Here is a 19,994-nt window from a genome sequence, read left to right on the forward strand (position 1 = left end):
CCACACTCTCAGATAATGCATTCCAGATCCTAACTACCTTACGCATAAAAAGGGTTTTCCTCATGTCATGCCACTTCTTCTACCGATCACCTTGAATCATTGTCTTATAGATCTTGACGCTTCCTTCAGCGGAAACAGTTTTCCCTATCTGCTCTGTCCAGACCCTTTATGATTCTGAATATCTCTAACAAATCTCCTCTCAATCTTCTCTCCTCTAAGGAGAACGGACCTAATTTCCCCAATCTATCCATGCATCAGCGAATCATGGTTATAGCACAGAAGGTGGCTATTCAGCTTGTTGAGCCCATGCTGCCTCTCTGTAAGAACAGTTTAGCTATGGGTCCCTTTCATCATAGCCCTGTATGATGAAAGGGACCCCTCTTTCCCCGACAGGTGCCTATCCAGTTGCCTTTTGAAAGCCATCCTTTTTGGACAGGAAGATTTTTTTTTGTGCTCAAGATAATACTTAGGTGTGCAATAAAACTGACAGTATTGTCGATTTATTCCAGCATCCATGATTATTTGCATTTTCAGGGCAGCAATAGAATGAATTTGATTCAGGCTACGCGCTGACCAACCGCGCACTTTGAAATCAGAAGTTTACTTCTTTGCCACACCAATGTGGCACTTCTATTTCCCAACACCAGCAGTCTTTTTGGTTTCTTTACCTGTGATATTGAGAACTCAGTGGCAATAGATGGAAAATTACACCAACAGGCCTCAATGATGCCAGTCATCAAATGCATACATTTAAACAAAAGTAAATCCTCTTTCAAGGATACTAAAACAAAAATGTATATTGACTCCTTCCCCCCTCTCCCACAAATTACAAATTAGAATTCCTATCCATCAATCTCCGTAATGTGCATTTTCTATCTTTTTTGATATGTTGGATAATTTATACAATGAAAAGTGAAGAATATAACTGTTCCACAGGTGATATTAGCATTGAGGTATTGACTTGCGGTATCCAGGAATGTTATTCAAATTTGTTATTGTTGCAATTGAAGATGTCACCTTGTTATTGAACCTCAAAGAATTAACACTGCATAAAAGTCTATATGTTTCTAATAATGAATGCACACCAAATAGTAATTTTAATGCAGTTATTATATTGGATGTTATTTACATTAAATAGCATTTTTATTTTTAATGGATTTGTTTATGATGGTCCTAATAGTCGATCACTGAATCCACCGGAGATTTAATCAATGGCCTGGGATTTGAAATTAATAAATTAAATGTACTACGATTGACCAGTAGATTATGGAACCGGCAATTAACTAGGGGCTACTAAATAGGTGAATACACTTTTAAATATTTTGCTAAATCAACACTTATTTTCATTCACAGCTGAAAAGTTATGTCGAGTGAAAGTGCCCAAATGTGACAATACAACTGCGGAATGTAACGATTATAATGGGATTGCAGTCTGCCAGTGTAAAGGTGGTTACTTCAAATACAATGCCATGGATCATTCATGCAGAGGTGCGTTCTGCTAACAACAGATCTATTTATTATCTATAACCTTTTCCCCATGGCCGCAGTCAGTGATGCTCTTTGGTCTGTGGATAGGAGCGGTATCTTCCTGGAATGAGAATAGGAATTGCTGGCTATACCTACATCGTAAGATGTAACACTGCTGGTGTTGCTCCGCAATTCTCCATCTTGCAGCCCTGTATGAGTTTGGAAGAATTATCCAGAGCTTGACAGGCAAGTTGGAATATTTGTTGGGGCTGGTATCTGAATACCGGTTTGAACAGATGTGTTGACCTGTGACCCAGAAGCAGGACAGTAAGAAAAATTTGCAATTTCTTTAAAATGTTGGAAAAGGACTTTTAAGATTTTGCATCAGTTGCAAAGAGATCAACTTCAATTTTCTTGAATAATGAGAGATACTGGACCACATGATCTGGCAATTTTCTCAAAAGCCAGTCGTACGACTTGTTCTTGGTGACTATGGGCGAGATCTTCTGGCAGTTCACGCCAGTAGGATCTTCCAGTCCCGCCGATTGGTACATCCCCTCCCCGGATCTCTCGGCAGCATGGGGTGGATTCAATGAGAAATCCCATTGAGAGCAGCGGGGCCCGAAGATCCAGCAGCCAGCCAACAGCGGGCCTCCTCCTGTTGCTGAGAAACAGGCCGCGCGCGGCGAGGTCAGAGAATCTTGCCCTGTTTGTGAGAAAGGGAAGTGCATTAGAATCCCCGTTACCATGCATTTTTACAATTGTTTCTGGTAAGAAAATGGCATCGGTTTGAGTCTTTTCCAAAATGATTTTACTGAATGACAGCACATGGAAATTGTTTGAATATTTTGGTAGTAGCAGCCAGTAATTTCTATGCTTTCATCTTACTGCAGCATGTGATGATGGTTACAAGCTAGAGAATGGAACCTGTGCACCGTAAGTAGACTGTAAATAATCCTTATCTTAATTGCAGATGTAAGAAATCATTGACCTGTGGGGAAACCTATTGATTTCTCTTTTTTGTGTTTAACAGTTGTATTTTTGGATTTGGTGGATTCAACTGCAAAAATCGTAAGTTTCCTTTTTCTTTAATGTTCTATATCATGTGAAAACACTGTTCAGTGTTACGTAGCTCGCTCATTCATAATACATCAACATATAAGGAGGAGTCATGGGACATAATTTATTTCCATGAATTGTCAGTGTTAATGCCCAAAGGTAAAATTTTGAACATTCTGGCTGACACCATAAATGATTTACAGATGCGATTTAACCATCGTGTTGCGTCCGGCGCGGATCTGGGCGGGAAAGGCCAAAATCGAGATTCGCGCCGGGCCGGAACCAGTTTGCAATTTACCCGGCCCGCTCCCGAGGGCCAATACCAGATCTCACACCAAAATGGTGAGCATATCACTAACCCTCATTTGCATTAATTTAAATCTCTTTCGCGAGATTGAAGTCGAATGCAGCGACCTCCCGGGAATTACCCAACTCCCCACCGGGAAGTCACGCAGGCAGTGTTTACTACTCCTTTTTTCAAAAGCGTGAAGCTGGCGCAAAGGCTACTGAGGGGGTGAGGAGATCAGTAGCCATTTCCATTTTCCGACATACAACTCAAGGGCACCGGATCTGATGCCCCAGTGCCTGAGGGTGGGGAACCCCTCAGGGTGGTTGGGCTTGCTCAACCCCTCAGGGTGGTTGGGAGGCTGAAGTATTCCAGATCGGGGGTCGTCCCTGGACCGGGGGGGGGGGGGGGGGGGGGGGGCGGTACGTCTGTGAACCTTCAAGCCATCTTTAAATATTGTGGAGACCCATAACAGGAGCAACCACAGCTGCAGTCTGTCTGTCCTACCAAACACTTCCAGGACAGAGCCCTGCTGTGGCTTCAATGCTGAAAGTCAATTTCACACCCTTTGACTGTGGCCGGCCTCTTACTTCACAGCTTAAGGCTCTTGCAAATGACGAATTTGCCTTGTTAGTTGTGAGTGCACTTCACACCCCTCGAGGGCACACATGCCATGTCTCAGAGGATGATTACTGCATTGCATTTCAAGCAGCCTTTGATGCCTGAATAGTGTAGGTGAAAATACTCACGAATAGACCTCTGAGTGAGTAAAGAAGCGATTTATTAATTTTCAGAATTCTGGGAGAAAGGCCTTTGACCCCCATGGTCTGCAGCACCCTTTCTCGCCTGAGCTGAGGTCGCACTAGGTTAATATACAGAAGGAAAGCGGAATTAGTTTACATTCGCATTTACATATACCCAATCAATTCTGTTCGCGTCACAAATTCATAACATGCATCTTCAATGCCATAAATGGCTACAAGTTAGCTCCTATAGCCTGTAATTGGTAGTTTGCCTGAACCGATGAATTCATTACATAGATAACGGTTACATATAGCCACTTTGAACATGTTCTTCCTCATTCCTTGCTAGTTCCTTAATTTGGGGCCCCTTTGTCAGTTAGCTAAGTAGCTAACAATACCGACATTGGGCAAGTTTGCTAACGGCTAATTGTCTCTCCGAATGCAGCTTGTGGATCACTTGTTTTGCACAAAGCTTTAATACTTCAGCAGCAGACACTGATAATAACAGAGGGTCAAGAACATTGACAGTGTCCATTTTATATCAGGCGGCATCCATGTTGTATCTTCTGTAGTCCATTCGGAATTCTACCTCTTCAATAGTGTACCTGAACTCTAGGAGTGTCAGCACCATAGAGGCAGCTGCTAACAATCAAACACTCAAGAGCTGGGCTTCAGCACTCGGGTTCATCTCGCAGCCAAAGGGTAAGTTTGTGGATCAGGGGAGGGCCCTGAGCATGGTCTCCGTAACATTCCCGGCAGAGCGCTGGGGTCTGGGGCTCCTGATGTGACGGTGGTGAGTGTGCAGGGCAAGGTTTGCCAAAACAACTGGCTTGCTGGATGGCACTAGAAGGCGGGACATGTAAGTGCGGGGAGGCTTGAGTGATTTGAGGGTCCCGGTATGGAAGCCCAAACTGATTGTCGGTCTATCTCTTTCTCCAATTCCTGGTGTCAGTTTCACAGCAGCTGCCCTCACGTTGCTGGTGGCAGCGCAGGCGGCCAGGCACCAGAGAAGGCAACAGCGATGATGCAGGCTGGAGGAGGCACCCCATGTGCAGGGGTGAACCTTGTCCAGAGACTCGGCATCTGTCTGGAACCCAGCTGAGTCCTGGGATCCAGCAGACCTCCGATTGCTGATTCCCTTGGATGTTCCTGTCTCCACCTGATGTGCATCAGGTGCTGTGTGGTGCTCACCAGATTGTGCCCCAGAAGCCTGTCCACTAATGTCGCCCACCGAGGTGTGTCTCTGTGCTGGTGGGGGTGAGCTGTGACGCCTCAAGGTGGTCTCCTTGGAGTTCTCCTTAGAAGTGGTATCTTGGGTGGCAGGGGGGGAATGATTCCAGATGGCTTAGCTCATCAGATGAAGATCCTGTGAGAGAATGGACATGTGGTTAGTGAGAGGGAAGGATCACTTTGTTTGACATGAACAACTCACTTGACAGGTCACCTGGCTGACGTTGTAGTGGATCCTCACCTCTCTGGCACAGGCCAACCTCGCTTTTGGTGACTACCCCCTCCTTGGTCAACCCTGCGAATTCCAAAGCCCATTCCTCACAGGGGGTGAGAGCTAGAATTTCAGGCATCCCACCCCCGTCTTGGCCCTTTCCTGCTCATTACGGGCTATGTTCTCCTGCGGGGACAAAGAGAGGGCATTGTGAGCCGCTTGCTTGATGGGTTGGGATGTCAATGGCAGGTGGCATGTGTGGACACTGCACCTGGACATGAAGGGGTTGTGCTGGTGGTGCCAGAGGGTTCTGAGGAGCAAGCACGAAGATCGGATGTGGGGAGAGTGCAAGGTATCAGCCAGTGATTTATGGTGTGGGGCGGGGGAGTTTGAGGGGTGGCAGGTGGAACTGATGCCAGGAGAGAGGTGGTAACTTAACCTTGCAGCTCAGTGGACATCATTGGTCTTCTTCCGACATTGGACACGGTCCTCCTGGTCATGCTGCCCGCACTGACAGCTGCTGCCACTGCCTCCCAGGCGGTATTGCTGACCCTGCTGCTGGTCCTCTGACCCCCTCGGGGGAACAGGATGTCCCGCCTCTCATTCGCAGCGTCGAAAAGCCAGGCCAGGTTGGCATCACCAAAGCGAGAAGCAGGTCTGCGTGCTGCCATGCTTGTGTGTTGACTGGGAATGAGTGGTGACGGAAAGTTTAAAAGCAGCTCCCTCTTAGCGGCGAGCTGCTGAGGTACGGGTCTGGCGAATCAGACTTGGCCACGATTGGCCAAAGTTCATGGGGGCTCATTTTTCGGCACTAAGTACCATAGAACACAGGCTGATGGCCGTCAGGAAATAGCCCTGCAAACACCCCCAAAATGTCACTGAGAAATGTTCCCGCTGAATCGTGCCCATAGATTGACTCCCACAGCTCTCTATTGGTAATCAGTCTGTGCAATGCATTGGGGAATGTTTCTTTTGTTGTGATATGAGCATCGCTGGGTAGACCAGCATTTGTTGGCCATTAAAAAGGTACTGCTGAGCTATGGTGCTCAGTCCATCTGGTGTAGATTCACCAGTGTGGTGTTAGGGAGACAGTTCCAGCTACAGTGAAGTAATAACAAATTTGTTCCAATAGGATGGTGAGTGTCTTGGCGGTGGATCTTGAAGGTAGTGGTGTTCCCATGCATCTGCTGCCCTTGTCCTTCTAGGTGGTAGAGGTCACAGGTTTGAAAGGTGCTGTTGAAGGCACCTCTTGATGAGTTGCTGCCGTGCATCTTGTGGATGGTACACAGTGATGCCACTGTGTACTGGCGATGCTGGGAGTGAATGCTGAAGGTGATGGTGGATTTGTAATCAAAAGGCTGCTCTGCCCTGGATGGCATCAAGCATTTTGGGTTTTGTTGGAGCTGCTGGTACTGAATACTGTGCATTCATCAATGAACATCCTCACTTCTAACCTTCGGCACACACCTGGCCCAGAACAAGTGAGTAAGATTGATCGGATCCTCTGACAGTGCTAAGGGGCAAGGGTGGGGATTTGGATATTCCGTGGTTGGGAAAGAGCTGCTGTGATTTCTACCGGTCCCAACTTTCCTCATGGCTTTCAGAAGAGCACCAGCCAACAAATAAAAATGTTATACTTACCTTTTTTGGGCCTCCACTATTTGTCTGTAATTTTCATTGGTTGACAGCTCTGGTGGGGTCAGTGATGGAAATCATTAACACGGAGATGCACGTCTGCAAATTTTCAGTCCCATAGAGTTTCAACCTGTCCTAATGTAGCTCACTGGTTTGACCACAAGAGGGAGGCAAATTTGCAGTTTTGACATAAAATGATTGGTGTGGACGTTCTGATGCAAAGATCAATGTTGGATTCTGGCACTGTTTCTACATAATTGCTTTGTCTTCAGTAATGTAAAGGAATAATTTAACTATGTTTTGGCATATGTTTTATCTAATCAATTTCCCCTTAAACATGACTTTGTAAACACTTGGCGGTGTAAAAATGCCTGCTTTGTGTTTCACCAGATGTCAGATTTGTAAATGGCAGAGCAAGCTCGTGAGGCCGAATGACCCACTCCTGCTCCTAGTTCAGATGTTCATTTTTTCTTCCCCTAGAATTTACAGATAAAAAAGGTTGCACAGTAGAGCACCCATTAATACTATTTGGACTGAGTACATTTGGAGCTTGGCTGCAAAGTACCCAAAAGAGAACTGGGGCGCACCTTTAAAAAAAAGCATGCTTACCGTCACTCGTGGGGAATACCAGGGGAAAGAACTGGGGGGGGTGGGGAGAAATAATCTCTCTATCAAAATACAGCTACTAAGCTTACCCAATTTTAAAAAAGGAATTACTATCCAGCATACTCACTATGTGGGTGACGAAAAACAGGAAAGCAGTTGAGGCAACGAGAGATTATTATGGAACCGACACCCCATTAATACATGTTGTGCAGCGTTGATGAGCCTAAGCGTACATCAGGTGCACCAGGTGCTCCTCAGCACACCGGGAAATGTCAGTCTATGAATATACACAGCAGGCCCTGCTAATCTGTGTCATTGAACAACATGCCATGCTAGCAGCTCTGAGCATCGAGTGATCAACTCCAATATCATACATGTTATGCATGATGGTAATACGTGCTCCGCTACAGATTAGGCAGGAGCACGTGAGGTGTTTAGCTTCGGGGGGTCGAAACAGGCCTTCACTTTAAGCAACAAAGAAAAATGAGAAAACTCAGCATTACTGATTTGAGAAGCGACAGCTAAGTTTCCCACCCTAAACTGTATAAGCAAGTTCTATTCCACAAGATCGCCAAGTAAAGAAGATTAAACACATCTGTGAACCGTAGGCTTTACTGCTGCTGAGCTCTATGCACCAGAGAATATTGTGCGATAGAAAAATAAAAATGTTATTTTCCCCTGCCTTTATGTATTTAAAAAAAAAAATTCTCCCTTATTTTTAGCCTACAAGCTCATCACCGTGGTGATTGCGGCAGCTGGAGGAGGATTGCTGCTTATCTTGGGCATTGCATTAACTATCACATGTTGCAGGTGTGTACAAGGACTCGCCCTTTGCCCCATCCGACCATTCCCGTCACAGCCTATTGACGTGACCAAAAAAACAATCGCAACATACATTCAGGAAGGCTTGTGAAATATTTACATAAAGTTATCTGGACTTTGGAATAAGGTTATGACACACTTTAGATATCCCAATAATACATTAAATCATAAAAGCAATGATTATGCTATTTACATGCCCATTTGAATTTTCCATTTGCACGACAGCGTTGGGAATAGCGCTAAATGTAGCTGATTTTCACAAAATGCTGTATTTTCTATTGTTCTTGACCGTTTTAATCCATGGACTACTTAGGTGAGACAAGAGACCACGTGAATCATCTACCAGTCCTACCTCGCCCATTTCCACTTGCCACCACAAAATAACTCATCAGAATTAATGGGAATTCATGGAAACTATAATTATTGTGCTGCTTTTCGCGACTAAATTTAATAAACCTATGTGCATTAAAAAAAAAATTAAATATGATACATAAATTATTAATTTATGCCATAAGACATAGGAACAGAATTAGGCCACTCGGCCTATCGAGTCTGTTCCGCCATTCAATCATGGCTGGTATTTTCTCATCCCCAATTCTCCTGCCTTCTCCCCATAACCCCTGATCCTCTGAACACTAATATACTGGGTTGAAGGGTTATGTAGAACGGGCAGGACAGTGGCGTTAAGGCCGGGATGAGGTCAGCCATGATCGACTGGTGGAGCACACTCGATGGGCCAAATGGCCTATTTCTGCTTCTCTGTCTTATGAACCTTACGATACTGCAAGAGAACATGTTTATTTGAAACATTCTAATAAAATACCACAATAGATCTTCTGAGAAAATAATATTTATCTTCCAGGTATATTAACCAAATAAATTCAACTGTGACATAAATCTCGCTTATAAAAATACATTATAGTTGTTTGTGTTTATGACAACTCTCACAGTGCACATTGGAGCCAGTCTGGTTCTGTGATGCCAAGTGAGTTGTGGGGATGAGGATTCTGGTCTGTTTTCTCATGTGACCTCTCCCGTCATGTTGCACCTCAGTGACTTGCATTCTTGATAATTCTGTGGACCGCCAGTGGTTTGCAGACCGTACTTTGCGCGCTACTGACCTGTGCTGTGATGGTGCAGAAAGTTTCCAATTAGTTTTGTCTTATACAATGAGAGACTATGAAAATATGTGGCTGTAAAAATAGGTTTACTGGGATCAGATGAAAGGAAACAATTGTTCGAAGAGTTTCTAATGCAGAATCAACCTTAGTGCGGGAACTGCTTCTGATAGTATAATAAATCTTTCAGCACATTGACTCAAGATGTGCAAAATGAGAGCGAAACACAGTTGCGTCTTCTTTGCATTCTGACCTTGAAATATTCTGGAAAATGTTGTGAAAATAAGATGAGGCATCAAGTAGCTGCCGATCAAGAGAAACGTCCTGCAACAAATAAATTGATTACAGGAATTACCCAGGCATTTAAAGAACAAGGCAAGCTAAACATTAAAATTATACTCTTGTTCTCAAACTATCTGTGACCAACAACATGGACAATCAAATAAACCAATGCTATTTTAACATTGAATATTTTAACAATGAATATTAACAGATCAAAAACGTGACAGTGTTAACGAATGGGGCCTTTATATACTTTATTCTGAGATTTACAAAGTATTTATAGTGCATCTTGAATACAATAAAAATCCCAAGGCACGTCACAGGGGCCTTATAAAGCAAAATATCACATTGAGCTATATTAGGAAACATTTAGCTGGATTCCCCGATTCCCCAGCCTCGTGTTTCTCGGCGGCACGCTGCTTGTCAATGGGATTTCCCATTGAAGCCACTCCACAAGGGCGGGAAACCCTTGGGTGCGGGTGCACTGCTGACGGGAACAGAGAATCCCAATGGCCGGAGAATTTGGCCATTAGGTCTGATGACCAAAAGCTTAGTTAAAGATAAACAGGGTTTAAGGAATGTCTAAAAGGAGGAAAGCGAGGAGGAGAGAGATGTAGGGAGGCTGTTCCAGAGCTGAGGGCTGAGACAACTAATGGTCCAAAAACCAAAGGTGGAGTGATTACCATCAAGGCTACTCAAGAAGCTATAATTAGATGAGTGCAGATATCTTGCAGGGTTGTGGGGCTGGAGAGGTTACAGAGGCATGGAGGGATTTGGAAACAAGAAAGGAAATTTAAACGAAGGTGTTGCTTGACTCGGTGTAGGTGATCAGGGCACTGGGTTTAGTGCGAGTTAAGACACAGATAGCAACGTTTTGGATGACCTCACTCCTGCAGAGTATGGAGCGTGGGCGGACAGCCAGGAGTAAATTGGAATAGTCAAGTTTAGAGGTAACGGAGGCATATTAATTAAAAACTAAAACAAATACTATATTAAATAAAAACAAAAATGGAAAATAGATGGCAGATCAACTAGGGTATGTAAGGTTCCTCGCATGATGGGTGCGTCCCTTTAATCAGAACTGATGACTGAAAGTTTATAACATTAGTTCAAAGTAATAGTAAGCTAAAAATCCAGACTCCCAATCCAGTTCTGAGGAATACACGGTGGCGGTAAAACACTGTAATAGCTAAAAACAGCAGTACTGGTGACGGCAGTTTTGTTATTTTCCAAAACCTTGCTCTGTATGAATGTTGTCCATGTTACTAAAACTTTTGTCCTGAATTTTCTTTCTCTCAGGAAAAACAAAAATGACATCAGCAAATTAATCTTCAAGAGTGGCGATTTTCAGAGATCACCTTATGCCGAGTTCCCCAAAAATCCTCGGATATCTGTAGAGTGGGGCAGGGAAACCATTGAGATGCAGGAGAATGGGAGCACAAAAAACCTGCTGCAGATGACAGATGTGTACTATTCGGCAAGTATCAAAGCAAAATGTGGGGTGAAAAAATGAGCACTAATCAAATATTGAACTTCAGTTATTCAATATTTTCTTTCCTTCCTTGGGTTTCTATCAAAATTCAACTGAAATTTGAAATGACAAGAGAGATGCATTAAAGCAGTCATTACGCATAGAAATTTATATGGGCTTGAGTGCCCAGGAATAGAATCCGCAATGAGTTGGATTTTGCAATCAGCAGCAAAGCAACGGTGCTCTCCTTTACCTTGAAGAAGTTGCCCTCAAGATCTAGTGATCTATGTGGCACTGATTTCCCCTTTCCTGATACCAATTCAAGCCTGGTGCCAAGTAAAGGGGATCTCCAAGCATCCAGCAGCAGCAATGATGTCAGCAAGCAACATAAACAACCAATCACATTGAAGTATTCTCACAGACAGCAAACCAGGAAGTTAAAAGTACTGAATCCCTTCACTTTAGATTAAAATTTTCAGATAGCATAATAAATGGATGTGATTGGATTTAGATTTAGGCTAAAACGTTTGCAAAGTATTATTTCAAAAATATGTAGAATTGTTTCTACCATAATGGAAATAGTTGGAATTCCACAAATATACAGTTAGCTTTTCAGGGTGAGGTGGTTTGGCAGTAATTATTAAAGCACCATACTCTTTTCACCATACTATTCAAGGTTTTTTTCAATGAGACTGGCAGGGTCAGAGTGGGGGTTGCGGGATTCTCCGGCCTCCCAGCAGCGTGTTTCCTGGTGGCGGGAGGCGGCACAACGTTCGCTGGTGGCGGGATTCGCTGGTCCAGCCGCAATCATTGGGAATTCCCATTGAAGTCATCCCACCCTGCTGGGAAACCTGCGACAGGGTGTGAACTGGCAGCGGGATTAGAGAACCCCCCTGGTGTGAGTGGCCAGAGAACTCCGGTCAAGGTTTTAGTGCATTTAAACTGCTTGTTTAGGGCTAGTGTTCTGTGGTATACCTCAACAGTGCATCCTCTGGAAGAGTGTAGAATGACCTTTTTTCTGTCCATTTTAAAACTATACAGCCTGCAGTGAATCGTAAACTCCTGGGGCGGGATTCTCCGACCCCCCGCCGGGTTGCAGAATCGCCGGGGGCTGGCTTGAATCCTGCCCCCGCCGGTTGCCGAATTCTCCGGCACCGGATATTCGGCGGGGGCAGGAATCGCGCCGGTCGGCGGGCCCACCCCCCGCCGATTCTCCGGCCCGCGATGGGCCGAAGTCCCGCTGCTGGAATGCCTGTCCTGCTAGCGAGAGTCAAACCACGTCTCTTACCGGCGGGATTGGCGGCGGGGGCGGGCTCCGGGTCCTGCCCCCGCACGGGGCAACCTGGCCCCGGGGGGTGCCCCCATGGTGGCCTGGCCCACGATCGGGGCCCACAGATCCGCGGGCGGGCCTGTGCCGTGTGGGGCACTCTTTTCCCTCTGCCTTGGCCACAGCCTTCACCATGGCCGACGCGTAAGAGACCTCCCGCGCATGCGCGGGGATGATGTCAGCAGCCGTTGACACTCCCGTGCATGTGCGGACTTCCGCTGGCCGGCGAAGTCCTTTCGGCCCCGGTTGGCGTGGCACCAAAGGCCTTCCACGCCAGTCGGTGGAGCGGAAACCACTCCGGCGCGCGCCTAGCCCCTCACGGTGAAATCCGCATCTTTGGGGCAGCCCGATGCTGGAGTGGTTCCCGCCACTCTATCCCGCTGGGACCCCCCGCCCCGCCGGGTAGGGGAGAATCCCGGCCCTGGTCTTCCCAAGCAAAACTCCTCCTTCCATGGAACTCAGCCCAGCCAATATCTGGAGCCAAGAAGTCTCTTTCCACTTGCTTGTTAACAAACGTAGCTCTAATTCTCCAGCCTCTCCCTGACTCCTCCACAACTCGACAGTGCTTCAAATTATGGGTGAATCGGAGCATCACAGTTGGAGGACCGGGAACATCAAAGTTACCTCATTCAAAACCCATTAAAATCTCCATACCTTTGCTCTAAACCTGTATTGGATTTTCCAGCTATAATTAAAGCAACAAATTACACCATTCAGTCTCATTATATGAATCAAATATTTTTGTCTTTTTATTTTAACTGAGGTGTTAACCGGCATAAAGTGATCAGGTTAGCAGTTCTGTTCTGTGGGCAAACGTGATCTTGAAGCATGTTAGACATGTGCATAATACTATTGGGCATTGTAAATTTCATGCTTAACAATCAATAAATCTTGATCCAGAAAATTTGTGCTTCAGACCTCCTAACCTTCTGAGCAAAAAGTGCACAGAGACTTCCCTCTGGAATGTGCTTGCAAATGACACCAGAAGCACACCTTGGGAAAATCAAAGGTGGAAATATTTCACTTACCATTGGGTCCTGTGATTCCAGGAGCACCTGTTCTTGATCTTCAAATGCCGAATATTTCACATGCCACACGTTTAACTGGCATAGTTTGGCACTAACTGGCAGGACGGTCCCCACTCTTACAACAGTTAGCCGATTACTCGAAAGGCTTTAAAATGCAATGAATCCTCTGTTGTATTCAGTCAAAAATAAAGTTACATCAAACCTTATGGCATATGATTCAGAATAGTTTGAAGTTAATAAATGAGCATTGGCAGCAGGGCGACACATGGCGTAAAGTAACTAAAGTTGCCATAGTCCCAGGTGACCATAGGCTGCTCTCCCCTTTGAGGGGGAGAGCTGACTGGTGGTGATTTAACCTGTACAATGTGGGGAAATATCAGGGTAGTCACTTTGATCGTAAGAATATAAAAGCAGAATTTTTTTAAAAGGTGTGAAACTTGTAACTATTGATGTTCAAGTGGACTTACCTCTACTTGTGCAGAAAGTTAGAAAGCAGGTTAGCAAACAATTAAAAAGGCAAAGAGCACTTTTGGCCTTGATTGCAAGAGGATTGGAGTACACGAATAAGAGAGTCTTGCTACAATTGTATAAGGTCACACCTGGAGTACTGCTATGTTGGTCTCCATATCTGAGGAAGGATATACTTACTTCCCTTGGAGGCAGTACAGCGAAGGTTCACTAGATTGGCTCTTGGGTTGAAAGGGCTGTTCTATGATGAGAGGCTGAGCAAATTGCACCTGTACTCTTTGGAGTTTAGAAGAATGAGAGGTGATCCCACTGTAATGTGCAGATTCTGAAGGGACTTGACAGGTTAGACATGGAGAGGTTGTTCCCCCTGGCTGGGAAATCTAGAACATGGGGGCACAGTCTCAGGATAAGAGGGTGATCAATTAGACCTGAGATGAGGAGAAGCTACTTCACTCAAAGGGTTGTGCAACTTTGAAATTTTTAACTCTATCTTTATTTGACTATATGTAAGGCTGGGATAGACAGGCTTAAATCTTCCGCCCTCACGGCCTGGACTTCCCGATGCTGTTGACAGTGAATGGAGTTTTGGCTGGAACTCCAAATTTTTTGTTTTCACCCACAACGATTCCCGCCATGGATGAGAGCGGAGAATCCCACCCATGTTTTTGTTCTCTCAGAGAATCAAAGGATATGGGGAGTGGCAGGAAAGTGGAGTTAAGGCCGAAGATTAGTCATGATCGTATTGAATGATGGAGCAGGCTCAAGGGGACATTCTTATCTTCTGAAAATAAACTCTGGTTGTTGTGAAAACAGAATCACTGTGAAACAGGCTTCCTATTTTGGACCAAGAACACCCTCCTGGTTCTCGATTGATAGCATGGGAGATATATTTTTTGCTGACCTCAGTAATAAAACTGTGAATAGATTTAAATTTGACCAGTTTAAATCTTATTTAATACCTTTGCCTCTTTAAGAAAGTAAAGATTACATAAAAATGCCAGCCTTGGAGTACTTATGGCTTTTTGTTTTCTTTTCCCCCCCAGTCTGGCCTGAGAGTTTCAGAAGTGGATCGGAATGGCTTGCACCCTTACAGTGGCCTACCAGGCTCACGCTACTCTTGCATCTACACTGGACAATACAACCCATCCTTCAGCAGTGAAGAAGCAAGAAGACGAGACTATTTTTAGCCAAATTAAAATAGAGATTTATTTTTGTGTCAGACCAAAATGTGGGATATATGAAGCAACATGAGGAATTACTGCAGAAAAGCTGGATTCCGAACATTTATAGTAATGGACCGGTGGAATGTGAAGGAGAAGCTGTAGACAGCGCACTGTTCACAGCAGCTATCACAGGTCACACTGTGACGGACGAGTGATGGAACTGACACCATCCGCTGTACTGAATGGGCTTAGTTGCGTCAGCACGTGAAAACTTTGCTTACAAATGGACAATATACACTGTGTATTTTTGTGGTTCATGTTTCTAGTTTGTTAATAACTTTTAAACAGCTACAGTGTTTTCAGACTGGCCAAATGATGATATTGCACAACTGTAAGCAACACTAACTGATGAACTTGTAGAAGAACTGGACACTCTGACCTGGTGCTGTCAGATTGCTCATGTGAACTGGGGCATTGAGATCTCTCAGGATACAGACCTTATTCACGCTGGAAAATTCTCTGAACATGCTGGCACATTTCTCAATCCTTTTGTGTACCTCTGGTGTCTGGGTCATGTAGCGTCCTGATACCCCCCCTTGTTTTTTCTCATCAACTACAATAGATCTTTCAGCAACTACAAAAAAAAAGAGCTGGAATGGACAATTTCTGATACTGTGGGAAGTGTGAATAGAGCCATCCCTTTTTTTAGTTGAAATGCTCTATTCGGAGCTTTTTAGCAGCCCATTGGGAAATGAAGAATGCTAGAATCTGGTTTTGATTCTCATTAGGTTGTTCTCATTGCAAGTAATTTCAGAAGATTTGGATTCTTTTCATACCTTCTCATTGCAAACCATTGAAATTTCTGCACCATTTCCGTTGAGGGGCTAAGTGGGTACCATCACAAGTACTACTGCATTACTTCAATTGGTCCTGATTAATCCACAACTATAAAATGACAATACTCTCCCTGTTGCCTCCCCCGCCTTTGCTGTACTTATTCATTTTTGTTTAAACACAGCTGGCATCTGTGCTCCCAACATGTTGAGAACTAAAGGTCTTTCTACAAAGCAGTATAAGACAATTAGGGCTAACAAACCTTGTTCATTTTGATTGATCTCAACCTAATTTACAGACAACATTCGTTCATCCAATCTATCATTTTTTTCTTTCTTCAGGCAGCTATCATCTGAACTGATAAGAATTTTCTACCGATTTAAATTTATTCTGAGGTAATCATAGATTTTACAATGCAGAAGGAGGCCATTTGGCCCATCGAGACTGCACCGGCCCTCAGAAAGAGCACCCTACCTAAGCCCATACCTCCACCTTATCCCCACACCTCCACCCTATTCCTGTAACCCCCCTACCCTTTTTTGGACACTGAGAGTAATTTAGAATAGCCAATCCACCTAACCTGCACATCTTTGGACTGTGGGAGGAAACGGAGCACCCGGAGGAAACCCACACAGACACGGGGAGAACGTGCAGACTCCGCACGGACAGTGACCCAAGCCGGGAATCGAACCTGGGACCCTGGAGCTGTGAAGCAACAGTGCTAACCACTGTCCTACCGTGCCACCCATGAATACTCTACATAGTTCTAAGTGATATCCCTGCTTGATATTCCTTTTTTTAAAAAAACTTATGTACATTGGCACTAGAACTCTTTGTTTGGATCAATTTTGTTCACCCTGTAGTATTTTCAACATTTCAATTTGGTAACTTTCCATTCAGAACCAGACAACTTCATTAATCTTCCTTATAATTTACCGATACCTGTAATCAACTGGGCTATCTTACATGTGATTGAATAGTTGAACAGAACTAAACAGAAATGGAATCTGAACAATGCCTTTTGTAGCAACAAAATTACCTCTATTGATTTTTTTTGATTCTGTTCATTTGCTAATGTAGCCTATAGAGAACTGAAAACCAGAAGTAAAATTGAAATTAAAATGTAGTTAGTTAATTATTAACTGTGAGTAAAATCTACAAAATGATCTGTGTCGCTCCCGAACGGGAGAGAAAACAGGAGCACACGGTAGGGTAGAAATGAACGACTGGTTTATTACGGTATACACAAAATCATAAAACTATGACACCTCTCCCCGAAGGGCCACCCTCCCTGACCTGCACCCAGTCAGGAATTTTATACTGAGTAGCTTCCCCTTGTTAAGGGGAAACCCCACCCCAATTACTGGAGGAGTTCATACTCAGCTGTGTAAGGGGGGAATCATATGGAGCACATCATTGCCTGCCCCCCCCCCCCCCCCCCCCCAAGGGGCCATAACAATCTGAGTGAATTTTAAAATTGCAACCAAGGATTGTGTGAATCGTATTCTTGGCCCAGTTACCAAAAAGATACCAATACATCTGGTATCACCAAATTGATAATGATTCTTTCTTTTAAATCAAGTGCTTGCCCTATTTTAAGACTACTTTGCAGTTTGAGAAATTTCCATTTATATCTATCTATCTATGTATCTGTCTCTATCTCTATTTTTCTCTATCTCTCTCTTTCTCTATCTCTATCTGTATCTAACTCTGTCACTCTCTCTCTCTCTCTCTCTCCCTCTCTCTCACCATCTATCTATTTAGCTATCTATCCATCTTTTGCTTTAGTTGTTTATTTTATCTTGTCATTAGTATGCACCTTATCAAATCCAAGGCTATACCAACTGCATTATACTTGTCCCCTATGTCCGTTACATATTTGGAAAAAAACAGTAGATTATATAAGTGTGACTTCCTACTGGTAAACCTTGGTGACTAACTTTTAAAATCATTAGATTTTACCAATGCCTAGCCTCCCCCAAAGTCATTTTGTAGATTTTACTTACGACTAATAATTAGCTGGCTAAACAATAGTTTCCATATACTCATTTTCTCTATTGATTTTTTACCTCTGTTAATGTCTTTGGCCAATAGTCGCATGGCTCACAGTTTCAATCAATGTGCGTACTTTCCATGAAGTGCACGCCATAGGAAGTATAAGCAGCAGGAAATGAAATGAGCCAAAACCCTGCGAATATTTGCTCCAACAATGAAAATTTGTTCCTAATATCTTTACTCCAGCAAAGCCAGTGGGACAGTGCAGGTCATGAACTACTGCAGATCAGCCCTCAATGCTACTTTATAATGGGACAGTAATAGATATAGCTGTAATAGCAGATTGAAGAGGAAAATCAGTGTCCGTGCTCTCCTACTCTCCCTCATAAGTGCCAACATATTAAACAGTTCAATCTACTGGGTCGTCTAAAGTTTAATGTGAGACTTTGAAAAAATAACACTTATGTTCAAAATGTTAGACTACATCGAAACCTTAACATTGCAGCATATCTGTTGGAGTCTACACTGCTCACTGTCCAGCTCATTTCTGAGGGCATTCAACTCTTGTAATTTCGAAATATGAATTGTTACAAATGTGTAGAAGATGGTTCTTGCAGCTTTTACATTGTGTCCTTTGGAAACGTTTGGAAGTTCTCCCAATGTTTTCAATCGAAACATTCAGAAGGGAATTCCTGTTATCTGAACAGGAAAACGTGCAGGATTACGGGGAAAAGGTGAGAGAATGGCACTAAATCAATTGCTCATGTGGCGAGACAGTGCACACAAGATGGGCCAAATGGCCTCCTTCTGATCTGTAACAATTCTGTGACTCAGTTAAAGTACTGTGAATAATAGAGAGTGTTTTGATCTTAAAACAGATGAAAAGATTGGGAGAGGTCCTTATTTCCAGTTACTTTTCTACATAGACTTCTTAAAACATGACGATGTCTCTAGCTTATAGGAGATATTTTTGTTACATGGAAATTTTAAGGTGGTTTTATTCTTTTATCAGAGTTCGGCAGCTAAGCCCAGGAAATGTTCAACACCTGTTCAACATAACACTGAAGGCTGCCGCCAAACTCCTATTTGAAAAATGGTTACCTCTAAGGTCACCTTTCTTTTGCCCCTTATTTATAGTGTCAGACCTTGCACTGGAAAACCAGGAGCAAGTGGCAATTACTGCTGTTCCAACCATGCTACTTTAAGGTGACCACACCAAAGATATGTAGGAACTCCTTGGGAAACTATGGGCTCAGTAGATACCAGATGGTGTTACTGGACAATCTAAAAGTCCATCTGCCTGTCCCAAGTTACTGCATCATAAGTTTTACTTTCTTATTTTTGATGACTATGGGTGAGATTCTGAAAGCCAGCACGATAATAAATCTACCCAGCTTTGTGCTTTAAGTGTGGACTCTTGTAACTACCCATGCATTTATTGATATGATTCAACACTGGAAATGTCATGTGAACCCAACAAGTTATGTTCTTTCTGTCTAAATTATTGTTGCTTCTGTTATTTTTTTGCTGTGTCTTTCTGATCGACAGCGGCTACCTGTGTATACAAAGAATATTGAATACTTTGTTTGGAGTGAACTATATTTGCAGCTTAACGTATTTAGAAAATGAACATTTGTTTTTCCAAAGGAGTTTCAAAAACTGGCGTTCTAGTCAGGATCGCATAGCAGAAAAATAAAATACTTGTCTGGAGATTGTTCTCTTTTCTGTGGGCACAGCAAGGAACCATATAATTTGCTGCAGTCGGTAGCACGGTGACATGGTGAACTATGCTGAAGTGTTGGTACTTCACAAGTGAAAGAAACTTTTAAAATTGAAATTGTCATATGAGTTTAACAATTATACAGTGGGTTCATTTGCTATCTGTTGCAGTATTAAGAACTGAGCTGTAAAATGTATAAAGGCTGCAGGTTCAACCTCTCGGGCATCAATTTTAACAGTTTTTCATTAGGTAGCTATTGGGTAATAAAAGGTTGGATATTTTACGTTCTATCTTCCTTTCCATTGATCAATACAAAGGAAATTCAGGCAGGGTGTAAATAGGTATCCAGTCCCTTACCACTGGAAATGGTTAAAATAAACCCCTTGGTCTGTGCTTCATTAAGTGATTCCAACCACGGTATCTTTCGGGGCTTCACAATTTGCCTTTATGTGTCCCTAACTGATTGTTAGGCGAAGGTAGAAGGTGTATGTGTGAGTGCCTGCCAAAGACTGGATGGGGCTCACATCTG

At 43.7% G+C, this 19,994-nt stretch overlaps 1 protein-coding gene across 1 annotated transcript in view; it reads left to right on the top strand.

The window, feature by feature from the left end:
- heg1 (heart development protein with EGF-like domains 1) overlaps positions 1-17,177 on the top strand; it is a 178,788-nt gene extending 161,611 nt beyond the window's left edge. Inside the window, exons 8-13 of the mRNA XM_072473269.1 lie at positions 1,354-1,488; positions 2,361-2,403; positions 2,501-2,538; positions 7,960-8,047; positions 10,759-10,936; positions 14,797-17,177. Coding sequence (XP_072329370.1) covers positions 1,354-1,488; positions 2,361-2,403; positions 2,501-2,538; positions 7,960-8,047; positions 10,759-10,936; positions 14,797-14,940 — 626 coding nt within the window. The 3' untranslated portion in view covers positions 14,941-17,177. The remainder of the gene's footprint in view (positions 1-1,353; positions 1,489-2,360; positions 2,404-2,500; positions 2,539-7,959; positions 8,048-10,758; positions 10,937-14,796) is intronic.
- Positions 17,178-19,994: the final 2,817 nt, after the last annotated feature.

Source organism: Scyliorhinus torazame, chromosome 2 (assembly GCF_047496885.1).
Source record: "Scyliorhinus torazame isolate Kashiwa2021f chromosome 2, sScyTor2.1, whole genome shotgun sequence".
Taxonomy (NCBI): Eukaryota; Metazoa; Chordata; class Chondrichthyes; order Carcharhiniformes; family Scyliorhinidae; genus Scyliorhinus; species Scyliorhinus torazame.